The following is a 12,911-nucleotide window of genomic DNA, read 5'->3' as shown; positions in this document are numbered from 1 at the left end:
TAGGGGCAGAACTGAGGTCTTCTTGGGACAATTTGAGAAGATCCGAAGAAAAATCCGAGGCAGAGGTTTGGTCCCGTGAAGAGTAAACACCTCCAGGCTAGGTTCCGTTTTAACAACTGGGCAAGCCCATTAAATAGCAAGCTGCAAGTCCTGGGTTAGTTGGTTTGAGAGGCTGCCTCAGTCCCAGCCAAAGGTACTTTTCACCCTGGGATAGTGATGGGAGTTGGGTGCATGAGCCCAGGAAGAATGAGGGAACCTCTGCGGATGAGGAACGCCAGACCCAGCTGTGATGTGAAGAACGGTAGGGGTGAGAAGGAACTAGCACACGCTTGGTAAGTACAGAAGCAGTGGGGCAGACAGCCCCTGGCTGCGGGCACTTACAGGTGGTTGGAGGGTTGGCTTTGGTTCCAAGCTAGAGGGGAAAACTGAAGATCTGGGGCAAGAGGCACCATTTCCCATACCCCAGGGCTAGAGGTGATTACAAAAATCAAGTTATTACCACAAAAAATCCACAGGCAAAGGAGAAAGAATCCAACCATAGAAACCTATTATGGGAATACAGATAACCGGGGTTCATCTTCAGAGAAGGATATTGAAGTAAAGAAACCCCCAAACAGTAACATCAAATGGTTATCTGCCCAAAAAGAATTTATAGGGGTATAGAAGGGTGTTTAGACTTTAAAAATCAAATGACACAGATGGAGGAAAAACTTAAAAAAGGTTATGAAAGGAAAGTTAACCAATTAGAAAAGGAGATCCAGAATCTTAAGGAGAAAAATGACACCTTGATAATGAGAACTGGGCAAAGTGAAGCCAGTGAAATTATGAGAGATCAAAAAATAATTAAATAAAACATGAATAATGAAAAAATAGAAGAGAAAGTGAAACATCTTATAAGAAAAACAACAGATTTGGAGAATAGATCAAGAAGAGAAAATATGAAAATAATTGGACTAACTGAAAGTTATAATCAAAAAAAGAATCTTGATACAATAATACAAGAGATAATTTAAATTGTCCTGAAGCATCAGAACAAGGCGGGGAAGTAGAAACAGAAAAAATCCATTGATCCCCACTTAAAAGAGATCCTGTGAGGAAAACTCATAGGAATATCATAGTCAAGTTCCCAAAATTCGCAGCTCAAGGATAAAATATTAAAAGCACTAAAATTAAAACAATTTAAGTATGAGGGTGACACAATCAGAATTACACAAGACCTGGTAGCAGAGACATTAAAGGACTGACCGCAGGTTTTGGAACACAAGATATATATGTAGAAGAGCAAAAGACCTGGGGCTCCGGCTGAAAATATCACACCCTGCAAAATTAAGCATTATTTTGAATGAAAAAAAAAAAGGACATTTGATAAACTCTCAGACTTTCAAGACTTCGTAAAAAAAAAAAAAATCCTCAACTTAATAGAAGATACGACATACAAGAACCAGGAGAAACATAAGGTATATTACCAAAGACTAATTATAAGGTATTCATGAGGACAGACTTTTACCTTTTATATAATGTAAAATGTATATCTAAGATTCTTATTAATAACTGGTGAGCTCATAAGACAGACTGAGGTAAACCTGACTATGATATGAATTTTAAAAAGTAAAATCATTTAGAAACAGCTAAAAAAGAGTAAGTATTTTATACAAATGAGGTGCAAGAAGAAGAAAGGATACAGAGGAATTAGATGGGGGAGGAGGGCTGGTAGTTCTCGCAACCTATTTTTATCGGGAATGGGTTTAACAATACATATATATTTAGAAGAGTATAAAAGTCTCCTAAATTTAGAAGAAATAAAATGGTAGGGGCATGGGGGGGGGCGGAGAGAACAAGGGAGGGATCTTTAGAGGAGAGAACAGGTAAAAGTGTGGTATAGAAGGGTGTTTAGATTGATGGGAATGGGAGGATAGATGAGGGATCCTTGCAAGGGTGAATGCAAGTAACAGGAGGGCAAGGTAATTGGTAGAGGAGGGGGTAGGCAAGTAACAGGGGGACAAGGTAGCGAGTAAGGGAGGCAGGAGGGATAGGAAACAAGAGGTATGTACAAACATAAAAACAAAGATCAGGAGTGTGTTTGGGAAAGTATATGTCAATATACACATGTATGTATGTATATATCTGCATGTGCATGTACATATCGAGAAATATATCTAAACTATATTGTAGCCTTCTGGGGGTCTGAGGGGAGGGGAAAAAAGAACAAAGTTATTATTTAGAGAGTATAAAAGTTTTCTAAATTTAGAAGAAATAAAATGGTAGAGGTATAGAGAGGGGAGAGAGGACAAGGGAGGGATTTTTAGAGGGGAAAATGAGGGAACAGGTAAAAGGGAGGTATAGAAGGGTGTTTGGATTTATCGGAATGGGAGGATAGGGGAAGGATCCTTGGAAGGGATTAGGCAAGTGATAGGAGGGCAAGGTAGTCGGTAGAAGTAAAGTAGAAGAATCAGGAGAGATAGGAAAGAAGAGATGTGCACAAATATAAAAACAAAGATCAGGAGTAGAGTATGTCTGGGAAAGTATATGTTTATATATGTATGTATATATGTATATGTGTATTTATATGTATTTAGCTATAGAGAAACATATCTAAACTTCATTGCAGCCTTAGGGGGAGGGAAAAAAAGAACAAAGTAAAAAAGTGCACAGCAGAGAACAAAAGAAAACTCAAAAGGAAGTAAAGAAAAGATGGACAATTCTCAAGACAACATGTATTATTTATCATATGGGCTTTCTTGAAATGAAAATCAATTGTTACATATTTCGAAACTTCTCTTACGTTCTACTATGCACAGGACATGCTTTTTTTTTCTTTCTTACTTTGTATTTAAGGTTATGATATGTTTTGTTCCTTTTCTCTATTCTGTATTTGTGTTCTGGCCTTTGAGTCTAAGATAAAATTAAATTTTTTAAAAAATATAAGGAATACAGGGAAGAAATATATTCAATTAGGTTTTGGTTTGCATTCAGTCCCAAAAAACAGTTCCATTTTCATAAAACTATTTTATCCTTCCCAAATCCTAGGCAATGGCAAGCAGAGATGCTCTCTGTTGGGCTTTAAGTTAATCATTTACCTGATCTATGGAAAACAAAATCTAGTCCTTCATGGGCCTCTGTGAAACAGACATCTACATATTTACTAAGGTATGTCATGTGCACAGGTCTCTTCTTTAAGGTTTCCATTATCATAAATACATAATAGAAAAGGATATCTCTTCACAACTTTGGAGAGGAGGAAGAATTCCTAACCAAACAAGGGACAGAGAAGATCATAAAAAGTAAAAGACAATTTTAATGAGATAAAATAAAAAAGCATAAACAAGGCAAGAATTAGAAAGAAGAAAAGTAATTGGGGGAAAAAAAATCTGTACATGGAATCTCTCTGATGAAGGCATAATGCTTAAGATTTACGGAGAATTTACCAATAGGCAAATGCAAAAAACAGACATAAGCAAGCAGTTTTTAAAAGAACAAATGCAACTATCAACAATGAAAAAAAAATGCTACAAATCACAAGAAAGAGCAATGCAAATTAAAACAATTCTAAGGTTCCACTTCACACTCATCAAATTGGGAAAGATGAAAAAGGAAAATGACAATTAGTGGAAGGGCAATGGGAGGACAAAAAAATTAATACATTCTTAGTGGAACTGTATAGAAGTCTAACCACTGTAGAAAATTATTTGGAACTATACCCCACTCCCCAAAAGTTGACAAACTGTGCATACCCTTTGAGCCAATGATACCACTATGAGATACATATTCCCAAAAAGATCAGAGAGGGAAAAGGATCTGTATGTACAAACATTTACAGAAGCACTTTTTGCTTCAGCAAAGAATTGGAAACAAAGTGAGTACCCATCAACTGGGGAATGGCTGAGTAGATGTGTGTGCATGTGTGTGTATGTAACAAAACATGAATATACTACAAGAAATGATGAACTAGAAGGATTCAGAGAAACGTGGGAAGACAAAAACAGGAGAACAATTTTTATAGGGCGTCCCAAAACTGGTAACGCAGTTTTAACCTGTCAAAATTTAAAGCTGAACTATAATTTTTGGGACACTAAGTTACGACTACAATAGCATAAAGGGAAACAACTATGAAAGACTTAAGAACACTGATCAATACGAATTATGCTTCCTGCCACCTGGAACAAAAGAAGATGGACTTTTTGTTCAGTCATTCAGTCATTTCCAACTATTCAAAACTCCATGGATCGTGGGGTTTTCTTGGCAAAGATAATGAAGCAGTTTATCACTTCCTTCTCCGGTGGATTAAGGTAAACAGAGGTTAAGTGACTCACCCAGGGTCACACAGCTAGTGTCCGAGGCCAAATGTGAACTTAGGTCTTCCTGACTCCAGGCCCAGGGCTCCATCTACTGAGCCATCTAGCTGCCTCAAGCCTACAGCACCCGATACTCCTAGGTCTCCTATCGAAGTAGTTACCTGACCCTGCTTAGGTTCTGAGATCAGATGAGACTGGGCATGTGCAGGGTGGTATGGATGTAAAGGTAAAAAATAACACATATATTTTTCAGACAAAGTTGCGTGAATTTGTTTTGCTTGACTGTACTTATTTGTTACAAGGGAGGGCTTTTGGAGGGGATGGTGGTAGAAAGCTAAGGGGAGGTCTTGGTAGACAGTGATAGTGATGTTTAAAAAAAAGTCAATGAAATATTTTAAGAACAAAAACAAGAAAGTAGAAGGAAGAATAGTAGGGGACATACAAAGTGCTACCCTATTTTATTTAATATACTACTCTCCTCTCATACTGCCACCACCCTAGTTCAGCCCTTATTGCCTCTTGCCTGGACTATTGCAACATCCTCCTAACTGGTCTTCCCGTCTCCAGCCTCTCCCTTCTCCAATCCATCCTTCACATAGATCACATAATCATCTTCCTAATGCACAGGGTCTGAACTTGTTACTCCCCAGATCAAAAAACTTCAGTCTCTCCCCATTGCCTATAGGATAAAATACAAACTCCTTAGCCTGAAATTTTAGGCCCTTCACGATTGGGCTCCAACCTATCTTTTCATCCTTCTTTTACTCTACAACCCTTTATAATGTCAGACATTCCAGGCAAATACTGGTCCTCAACCTAATGCTACAATCTTTGGCCTCTGCATCCACATATATACATATATACACATACACACACATACACACACACACACACACACACACACATATATGTAGTCCACTATGCCTAAAATTCTGTAACTGTACCTCTTAAAATCTTTCTGGACCAACCTTGTGAAAAAGAAGAAAAAAAATTTTTTTAATTGCCTTTATCTTTCTTCTTTGTATTAATACTTGTATATATACTCCTCATCAGTCCACTCCAATTAAGTATAAACCTTGAGATCATGGAGTTGTTCTTCATTTCCACCTAGAACACCTAGAACAGTGCCTGGTGTATGGTAGGTGCTTAATCCTTATTGAAAATATATAGAGATGAAAGGTAAAGAATGTGGTACACAATGAATACTTGTCATCAAGAGAAATAAAAGCAAATTTTTTTGCCCTAAGCAAACTGAGTGAAAAAAGAATTAACTTTTCTATCTGTATAAGTGATTATAAATAAAGTTATCTACTGTACATCATATAAGCATGAATTTTAAGAACAGTATTATTGTAATTGTTTGGTGTAAGAATTCTTTTTAGAACTTTTAACAATAAGCATTTGACAACTTATCAAAGAAAGGAAGTGGATAACTTGAAAGTGAGTTTAAAAAGAACAGGATTATCATATAGAAGTCTTTGTGAACTTGTAAACAACAGAAAGAAATTTATACTTGCTCAGTCAGTAGCACCTTTAAAAACAAATATTTTTGCTAAATACCAGGCACAATGGAGTCAGGAGTCCTCTATAAGGAAATAGAGCTTACTATAATAAGGATACGCAAGAGCAGCTTGAGAGAATAGAAATTAGTATCTTCTTCACCATGAAAAGCAAATTTTAAGTGACTTCTCCCTAAGCAACAAAGAATACGAACTGACTTAAAGGATGAATCTCTTGACTTTAAGCACTATTAAATGATGGAAACAGAATAGGTTTCCTTCTCTCTGAGAATTTTAACATGCCAGGACCTATATTTAATTTCTCTTTATCCAAACAACTAAACAGAACATATAAATTAATTTTGCTAGTTCTAGATGAACCATTCTTGTAAAGTTCACAAACAAGTTGTTCAACTACAATACTAGAAAACAGACCTACCAATAAATCACAAAACAAAAGCAATTTATTTCTCCTACATTCCTATTGGTAATGCAAAAATTCCACAATAAATGGATAGCAAGGAGCATTCTGCCAAAGTAAATATACGAACTGTTGAAAAAAGCACTTAGCTCTCCTGGGAATGATACGAATAACATTTATAGTATTGTGGAATATGGGAGGAAGAGTAAACAGTATAGGACCTGTGCTTTTACTAAGGAGATGAAGAACAAATTCTCTCTGCCATTGTTGATTGGCAGATACTTTTCAACTTGCACCCTGAAAAGGCTGCCTGGGGCACTGACAAGTTAAGTTATTTGCTCAGGGTAACAGCTGGTAAGTCTCAGAGGTGGGATATGAATCCAGGTTACCCTGATGATCCCAAGGCCAGCTCTCTATCCAATATGATACAGTGTCTCTAATAAACAAAATTTTAAGATTTTTGAAAAGAAAAGACAAACTACTACTAAAATTTAAGATGACTGCAAATAAGATTAAGGAATATACATATATATCTGAAATACAAAGAAAAGTCTTAAATCTTAAACTAGCAATCAAAAATATGCAATGTTTACAATTTTAAAATATGTTTTTCCTTTACCAACATTTTCTGTGAATTCCTCAAGGCTATGTTCTTCTAAATTGGTATTAACTGAAATGAGTGGTACGCCAAGAAGGTATACCTAATGCTATTACAACTCAGAGCCAGCTACATAAAGCACAATGAATATAAAACTATAACTGGTGATAGTATTAAACAAAATAAGCAACTGCCAAGAATCACTTTATTTCCCCCCTGATTTGCTTACCTAGTTTTATTAAGAATTCTCGTTCCAAGTCTTGTACTTGCCTGGTGGACTCTTCCAGAGAATTACAAAGTTTGATCTTTGGTCTTAACAGTTCTAATGTATCACTGATCATATAATCTATGTCGATAGGAAAAGGATGGTCTTTTGTCCAAACCTCCAAATTCTTCTTCCACCAAACATATCGCTGGTAATAAATAAGAATATATGACTATGAGAAATTAGTAGAAGAATTTAATTATAAAAACAACATATTGATAGCAACGAAAAGTGAAAAAACAATATGTATACCATGAGTCCCTAATCTGTTTTTCATTACTATGAAACGAAAGAAAATTCTAGTTTAAAGTATTCTTAAAATTTTAGCATAGTGATCAGATTAAAAATTACAGCCTATTTGACAGAAGCTTTTTTTTTTTGCCTATGATGTTCTGGTTTTGAAAGAGTCAATTAAAATATCAAAAGGTGTAACATTTGAAATGTGGGTGAAGAATCGAAATTTTTAAATATTCAAACATTCAAAAAAAGCAAAGAAAAGTCTACTGTGAGCACAGTGACATAATAGACACTCAAAAGCTCAAATTTCTCTGAGATGTCCACTCCCTTTCACCTAACAGATAGTAATCCTACAGCCTCCCTTTCAGGGAATGCACAAAGGGCTATCATCTCTGGTCTAGCTCTCCAAATTCATTCATTTATTTCACTTCTCCTAGATACTTCTCTCTGCTATTGTTTTTGTCTTTGATTTCATCAACTTTTAAAGATGTATCTATCTTTCCTTGCTCAGGGATAGATTTTTTTTTTTCTCTTCTCTTTCCTGGGCTTGAGGTATCAATTTCTGAGTACAAATGGGAATTATACTGCTAAAAGATTTTTTCTCCATTATACTACTAGTTGAAATAGTTTTATTATTCCTGACACCTTATAGCAAAACTGAAATCTACATTGTGACACAGAGGTATCTTCACTTTCTAATAATAAAATTGGTCCTGACATACAAATAAAGTATTGAAAAAGTCCCCATTGGATACCCATCAATTGCAGAACGGCTAAGTTATGTTATATGACTGTGATGGAAAACTACTGTGCTATAAGAAATGACGAGCAGGATGATTTAGAAAGACCTGGGAAGATACGTATGAACTGATACAAAGAGAAGTAAGCAGGACCAAGAGATACATTGTACACAGTAATAGCAATACTGTAACAATGATCAACGGTGAAAGACTTAGCTATTCTGATTAAGACAATGATTCATAATTCCAAAGGACCCAAGGAAAAAAATACTATCTACCTCCAGAGAGAGAACTGATGAATTCTGAGTGCTTTTTTTTTCTTATGTTTTCCCACTTTTTTTTGCAAAATTATTACCAATATGGCTAACACAGAAATAAGTTTTGCATGACTTCACATGTATAACTGATATTATATTTCTTGCTTTCTCTACGGATGAAGGAAGGAGAGGAGGGATGGGAAGAATTTGGAACTCAACATTTTAAAAAATGAATCCTAAAAATAAATATATAAGTAAAAAAGAGAAAGCTTCCGTTCCCAAAAGGAATTGTGCTTTGTTCATAAAACCTAGGTAGTGCATGACCTAGAAGTACCTTCTTTTATGCAATTAGAGTAAATTAGTTACCAGTGTTAAAAATATCTTTATGTTCTTGCTTTGGGGTTAGAGATATATATTCCTGCCATCCTCAACTGGAATATACTCACTAAATAAGTGAATGGAATAGTAGGTAGATATAGTACTAAACATTAGTTATGTATTGTGGGACAAATGCACTTATCTACTGGCCTGGGACCCTAACACATATAACATTCATTTCTAAGTAACTATCATAAAATCAAAAGCAACCTTTGAAACACCAACTGTTTTTAAGTTGGGGACTATGTACATACAAATATAAAAATTCAAACCATTTAACCTATCTGCCTGTTCATTTACAGTATGTTTGTTCTAGCCCACAAGCTTATATTGTGAAGATAAAAAGTTTTGAGCCACAATTACTCTGAAAAATGACATTTATAATTTTAGAATAATTATCTTGCCAAAGAGAATTCTAGATTCTATTCTAAAATAAAATTGAAATTACAGCCACTATCAATACACATCATAAAAAATCTGTAGAAACCAAAGAAAAATTTCATCACCTAAGTGATATTATAATAGAAATTCTAACAAATTATAGATAAAGCTACAAATAAACTATCCACATATTTTTGTATATCCACACAGAAGTGTGAAGATAACAGCAAAAATTAAGGAAAAATCAAGATGCTTTTGTGCACTGGACAATATAACTGAATTTAAAGTAAGTTTATTGTGAATACTAAAAAGTCAATTATTCAATACAAGTTGAAGACTAGCAACAAATTCAATGATATATAAAATCAGTATTTTATCTGATGTCTACCTGAAAATAAACGAGGAAACAATCAAGCTTTCGTTTGCTGGAGCCTCTGTCAAAGTACTGACCACAGGTATCCAGAATAGTGCATACTAGCCTAATTCTGAAGAGATGTTCAGGAGGGTCCAGTGGACTTGGAGTACCATCAGGATTAACACCAAATGATGTAAAAGAATAGAGAGTTCTAAAAATAACTGCTGATTCCACCATTCGGTAATTATAAAGTTCCCCCAAGAACTTGGCACTGCTGATCCGTCTCTGGTTAAACTTAGGTTGGTTAACCTTAAAAAACAAAAGCAGAAAACTTTTAACATCTAAGATATATAGTTTATGTTTGTAAACAGGTGGACTTCCACATAATCGTTCAAAAAGCTGAATTACTGGCAGAGACCAAAAAGGGGAAAAGATTTTCTTATTCCACCCACCTCCAAATTTGTTCACTTTGGGGCTTAAGTTATTATTTCCTAGGAAACTACAATTGCTATGGTCTGGCACTACTTAAATTAGTACAAGTATAAGAGCACAAATTGGTTTCAGCTTCCAGGCACCAGTAAATTTACTCATAATTTCTAGAAATTTTAAAATGTATCCTTTCTCCAAATTACTCTATATAGTTTCCCCATAATCCAAAGGAACTTAAGTTTTAAGGAAATGTTAAAGAAAGTTCCTGAAAACATTTACCAACATTGTAAGAAAACTTAAAAGTTATTACAATGTTTTTTATACTGTGAACCTTTGATTTTTCTTCTTCCACTAATGCAGCTCCTAACCTCTTCATAAAATATAATTATCTTAAAAGAATGGCCTGAGACTCAGAGCAGATAAGTGACTTTGTGAACACAGAGCTGTAGTGTCAAAGTTTGGATATGACCCCAAGTCTTCCTCATTTCAAGTCTATTACGCTGTGATGCCTCACAATGGTATTAGTATGCTTATACTGATAAAAGACAAAAACACTGAACATGGAAAAAAGAATCATTCTAAATGAGAGAACAGACTAAGAAATCCATACAGCAGAAATGTGCTAATAAAAATAGCAATTACCAAAAAAAAGCAGTTGATACAAAAGTTTACCTATTACTTAAAAACTTACAACAAAATTATATTTTTAAATTATGTAATTAAAGGATTTTTATTTTAACTTTTCCATTTGAACAAATTTTGGAGACTTTCAGAAAAACAAATTTACCTCCATTCCTAGTCGAATATCTTCTAATACTCCATCCACAACATGAATTCCAACATCTTCCTGGTAAAGCACTAATCCTGCTAAGAGGTTGGCTACACAATGAATACTATTATATTTCACATTCCAGATGTTTATCATACAACAAATAACATAGTCTTTCACTTCTGGATCCTGCCAGGGCAGCTTTCGCATCTGTCTTAGTACCTAAACAAAAAATATTTGTTTCAATTTAATTGCAAAATTTAACAGGCACTGCTATTTATTAGGAAATCAAGTAGAATAGTTATCTCATTTTGATTAATGCAAAATCGTTTTAATTTTGCATTATGGTATCAATGTCATTCTGAAGAATTACTGTACTTTTAAAAAGCATTGTTTCTTTTACTCAATCATTCTTCCTGGCAAACACACCGATATCAGCTTAAAAAGAGGAAGGACGGGGGCAAGGGGAGGGAGAACTCAAAAGGGACTGTGCAGTAAGCAGAATGAGTTTCTTCAGTATCTCCAGGATTATCTGGAGATCTGGAGTATCTACTACCAAACTACAATTATATAGCACCTTTTAAAAATAATTCTACCATTAAAAACTCCACAGGCAACAGAGTCAGCTACAACTATACTCTTGATAACTTTTTCTGGAAGTAAAATATAAGTACTATTAGTCTTGACAACAGTTAAGGATAGTCTCTTACTCTTAATATTCACCTCCACTATCCTATTCTCATACTTATCTACATAAAAAAATATTAATAATTATCATTTATATAGTGCCTAGACAATGTGCTAAGTGCTTTACAAATATTATCTCATAGGATCTAACAATTTTGGGAGGTAGGTACTATCAGCATTCCCATTTTGCAGATGAGGAATCTGAGGCAAAGGTTAAGTAACCTGCCCAGGGTCACAAAGCTAGTAAGTACCTGAGGTCATATTTGAACTCAGGACTTTCTGACTCTGGGCCAGCACTCTATCCAATGTGCCTACCACCTAGCTGCTCTAAAATGCATCTAAACTGTTAAGTTCCTCTCTTCAATCACAATATTTACTGATTCAGTGGTCTTCTTTCGACAAGAACATTTATTTACTTGCAATTTCCTATAACCTTTAATGTCTTAACAATACGAAATATATCTTAACAATATGAATTCTAAAACAGATTACAATATGCTGGAGGTTAAGTACTACCATTGCTCCAACCATTCACATTCTCTTTCTTTTTTGCTTTGAACATTAAAAATACTAACTTTCAAAAGCTTTGCAACGTTCCTACCCCACTGCTTCACGTCCTTTCCCTTCATAACATGGCTGAGAAACTACTATTTTAGATAATAATCCATACTTATATGTGATTGGATATAGTTGATGTGTTAGTTTTGTTAAAGTGCTTTTTTTTCCTTTTTTTTTCTTTTTTTAAAAAATCTGTTATAGGGCAGGGGTTGCTGAGAAGTGATGTGAAGAGGGATGTATTCAGAAATGAATGATGTGAAAACAAAAGCTATAGAAATACTTCCCTATTTCTGTCAAAGGCAATGCTGTCCTTTAAGTATCTGAGGTTTATAACCTGACTCCAGCCTATCTCTCTAGCTTCCCTGGACATTACCTGCTCCTTACCCTCTGCAATCCAGATCAACTGGCCTTCTCTCCTATCTTTGTGCCTCAGTATTGCTGTCCCACATGCCTGGAATGCACTCCCCAACGACATCTGTCTTGGAGAGTCTGTATCTTCCCCTAATGCAGCTCAAGTATCATCTTCTGCATGAAGCCTTTGCTTATCACTAAGTGTCCACCTTCCCAAACTACCTTGTACTTAACTACTTTGTATCCATTTACATTTATTTTTTCATATTTATTGCATACATTTATAAATCTCTTTATTTCTCCCATTAGAACATAAGCTCCTTGAGAGTAGGAATTGTTTCTGTCTTTTTCTGGCCAGCACAGGTGACTGGCCTTTGGGAATTTAACAAATGGTGATTGATTTTTCTTAGTTATCATTTATTATCTTAAATACCTTTTATTCCCCAAAGTTAATTTTCTTTCTTTCCCCTAAATATTCCAAAATTTCCCCAAAGTTTTCAAAAATCTTTTTAAAAAATAGTATTGGCAAGCACTTTTCCAAAAGAAAAAAACTCTATTAGTAAAGTTTTAATTTTTAAGTATTACTTAACAGTTTTTATAGATGCCTGCATATCTGTAACAATTACAGCATCAAGACAAAAAGAATTACTAGAAAATATCTTAAAATACTGGCAAAGCAGAAGTTAAATTTTAA

General features: G+C 34.8%; 1 protein-coding gene across 3 annotated transcripts in view; it reads right to left on the bottom strand.

Moving 5' to 3' along the window:
• Positions 1-12,911, bottom strand: part of UPF2 (UPF2 regulator of nonsense mediated mRNA decay) — a 131,087-nt gene that overhangs the window by 31,832 nt on the left and 86,344 nt on the right. For all 3 annotated transcript variants that reach the window (XM_036759665.1, XM_036759667.1, XM_036759666.1), the window contains exons 13-15: positions 10,640-10,843; positions 9,457-9,732; positions 7,040-7,223 (exon numbers count right to left, since the gene is read on the bottom strand). In XM_036759665.1, coding sequence (XP_036615560.1) covers positions 7,040-7,223; positions 9,457-9,732; positions 10,640-10,843 — 664 coding nt within the window. The remainder of the gene's footprint in view (positions 1-7,039; positions 7,224-9,456; positions 9,733-10,639; positions 10,844-12,911) is intronic.

The sequence above is a fragment of the Trichosurus vulpecula genome, chromosome 5, assembly GCF_011100635.1.
Source record: "Trichosurus vulpecula isolate mTriVul1 chromosome 5, mTriVul1.pri, whole genome shotgun sequence".
Taxonomy (NCBI): domain Eukaryota; kingdom Metazoa; phylum Chordata; class Mammalia; order Diprotodontia; family Phalangeridae; genus Trichosurus; species Trichosurus vulpecula.
Note: the sequence above shows the minus strand (reverse complement) of the source record. Positions and strands in the feature narration are given on the sequence as shown.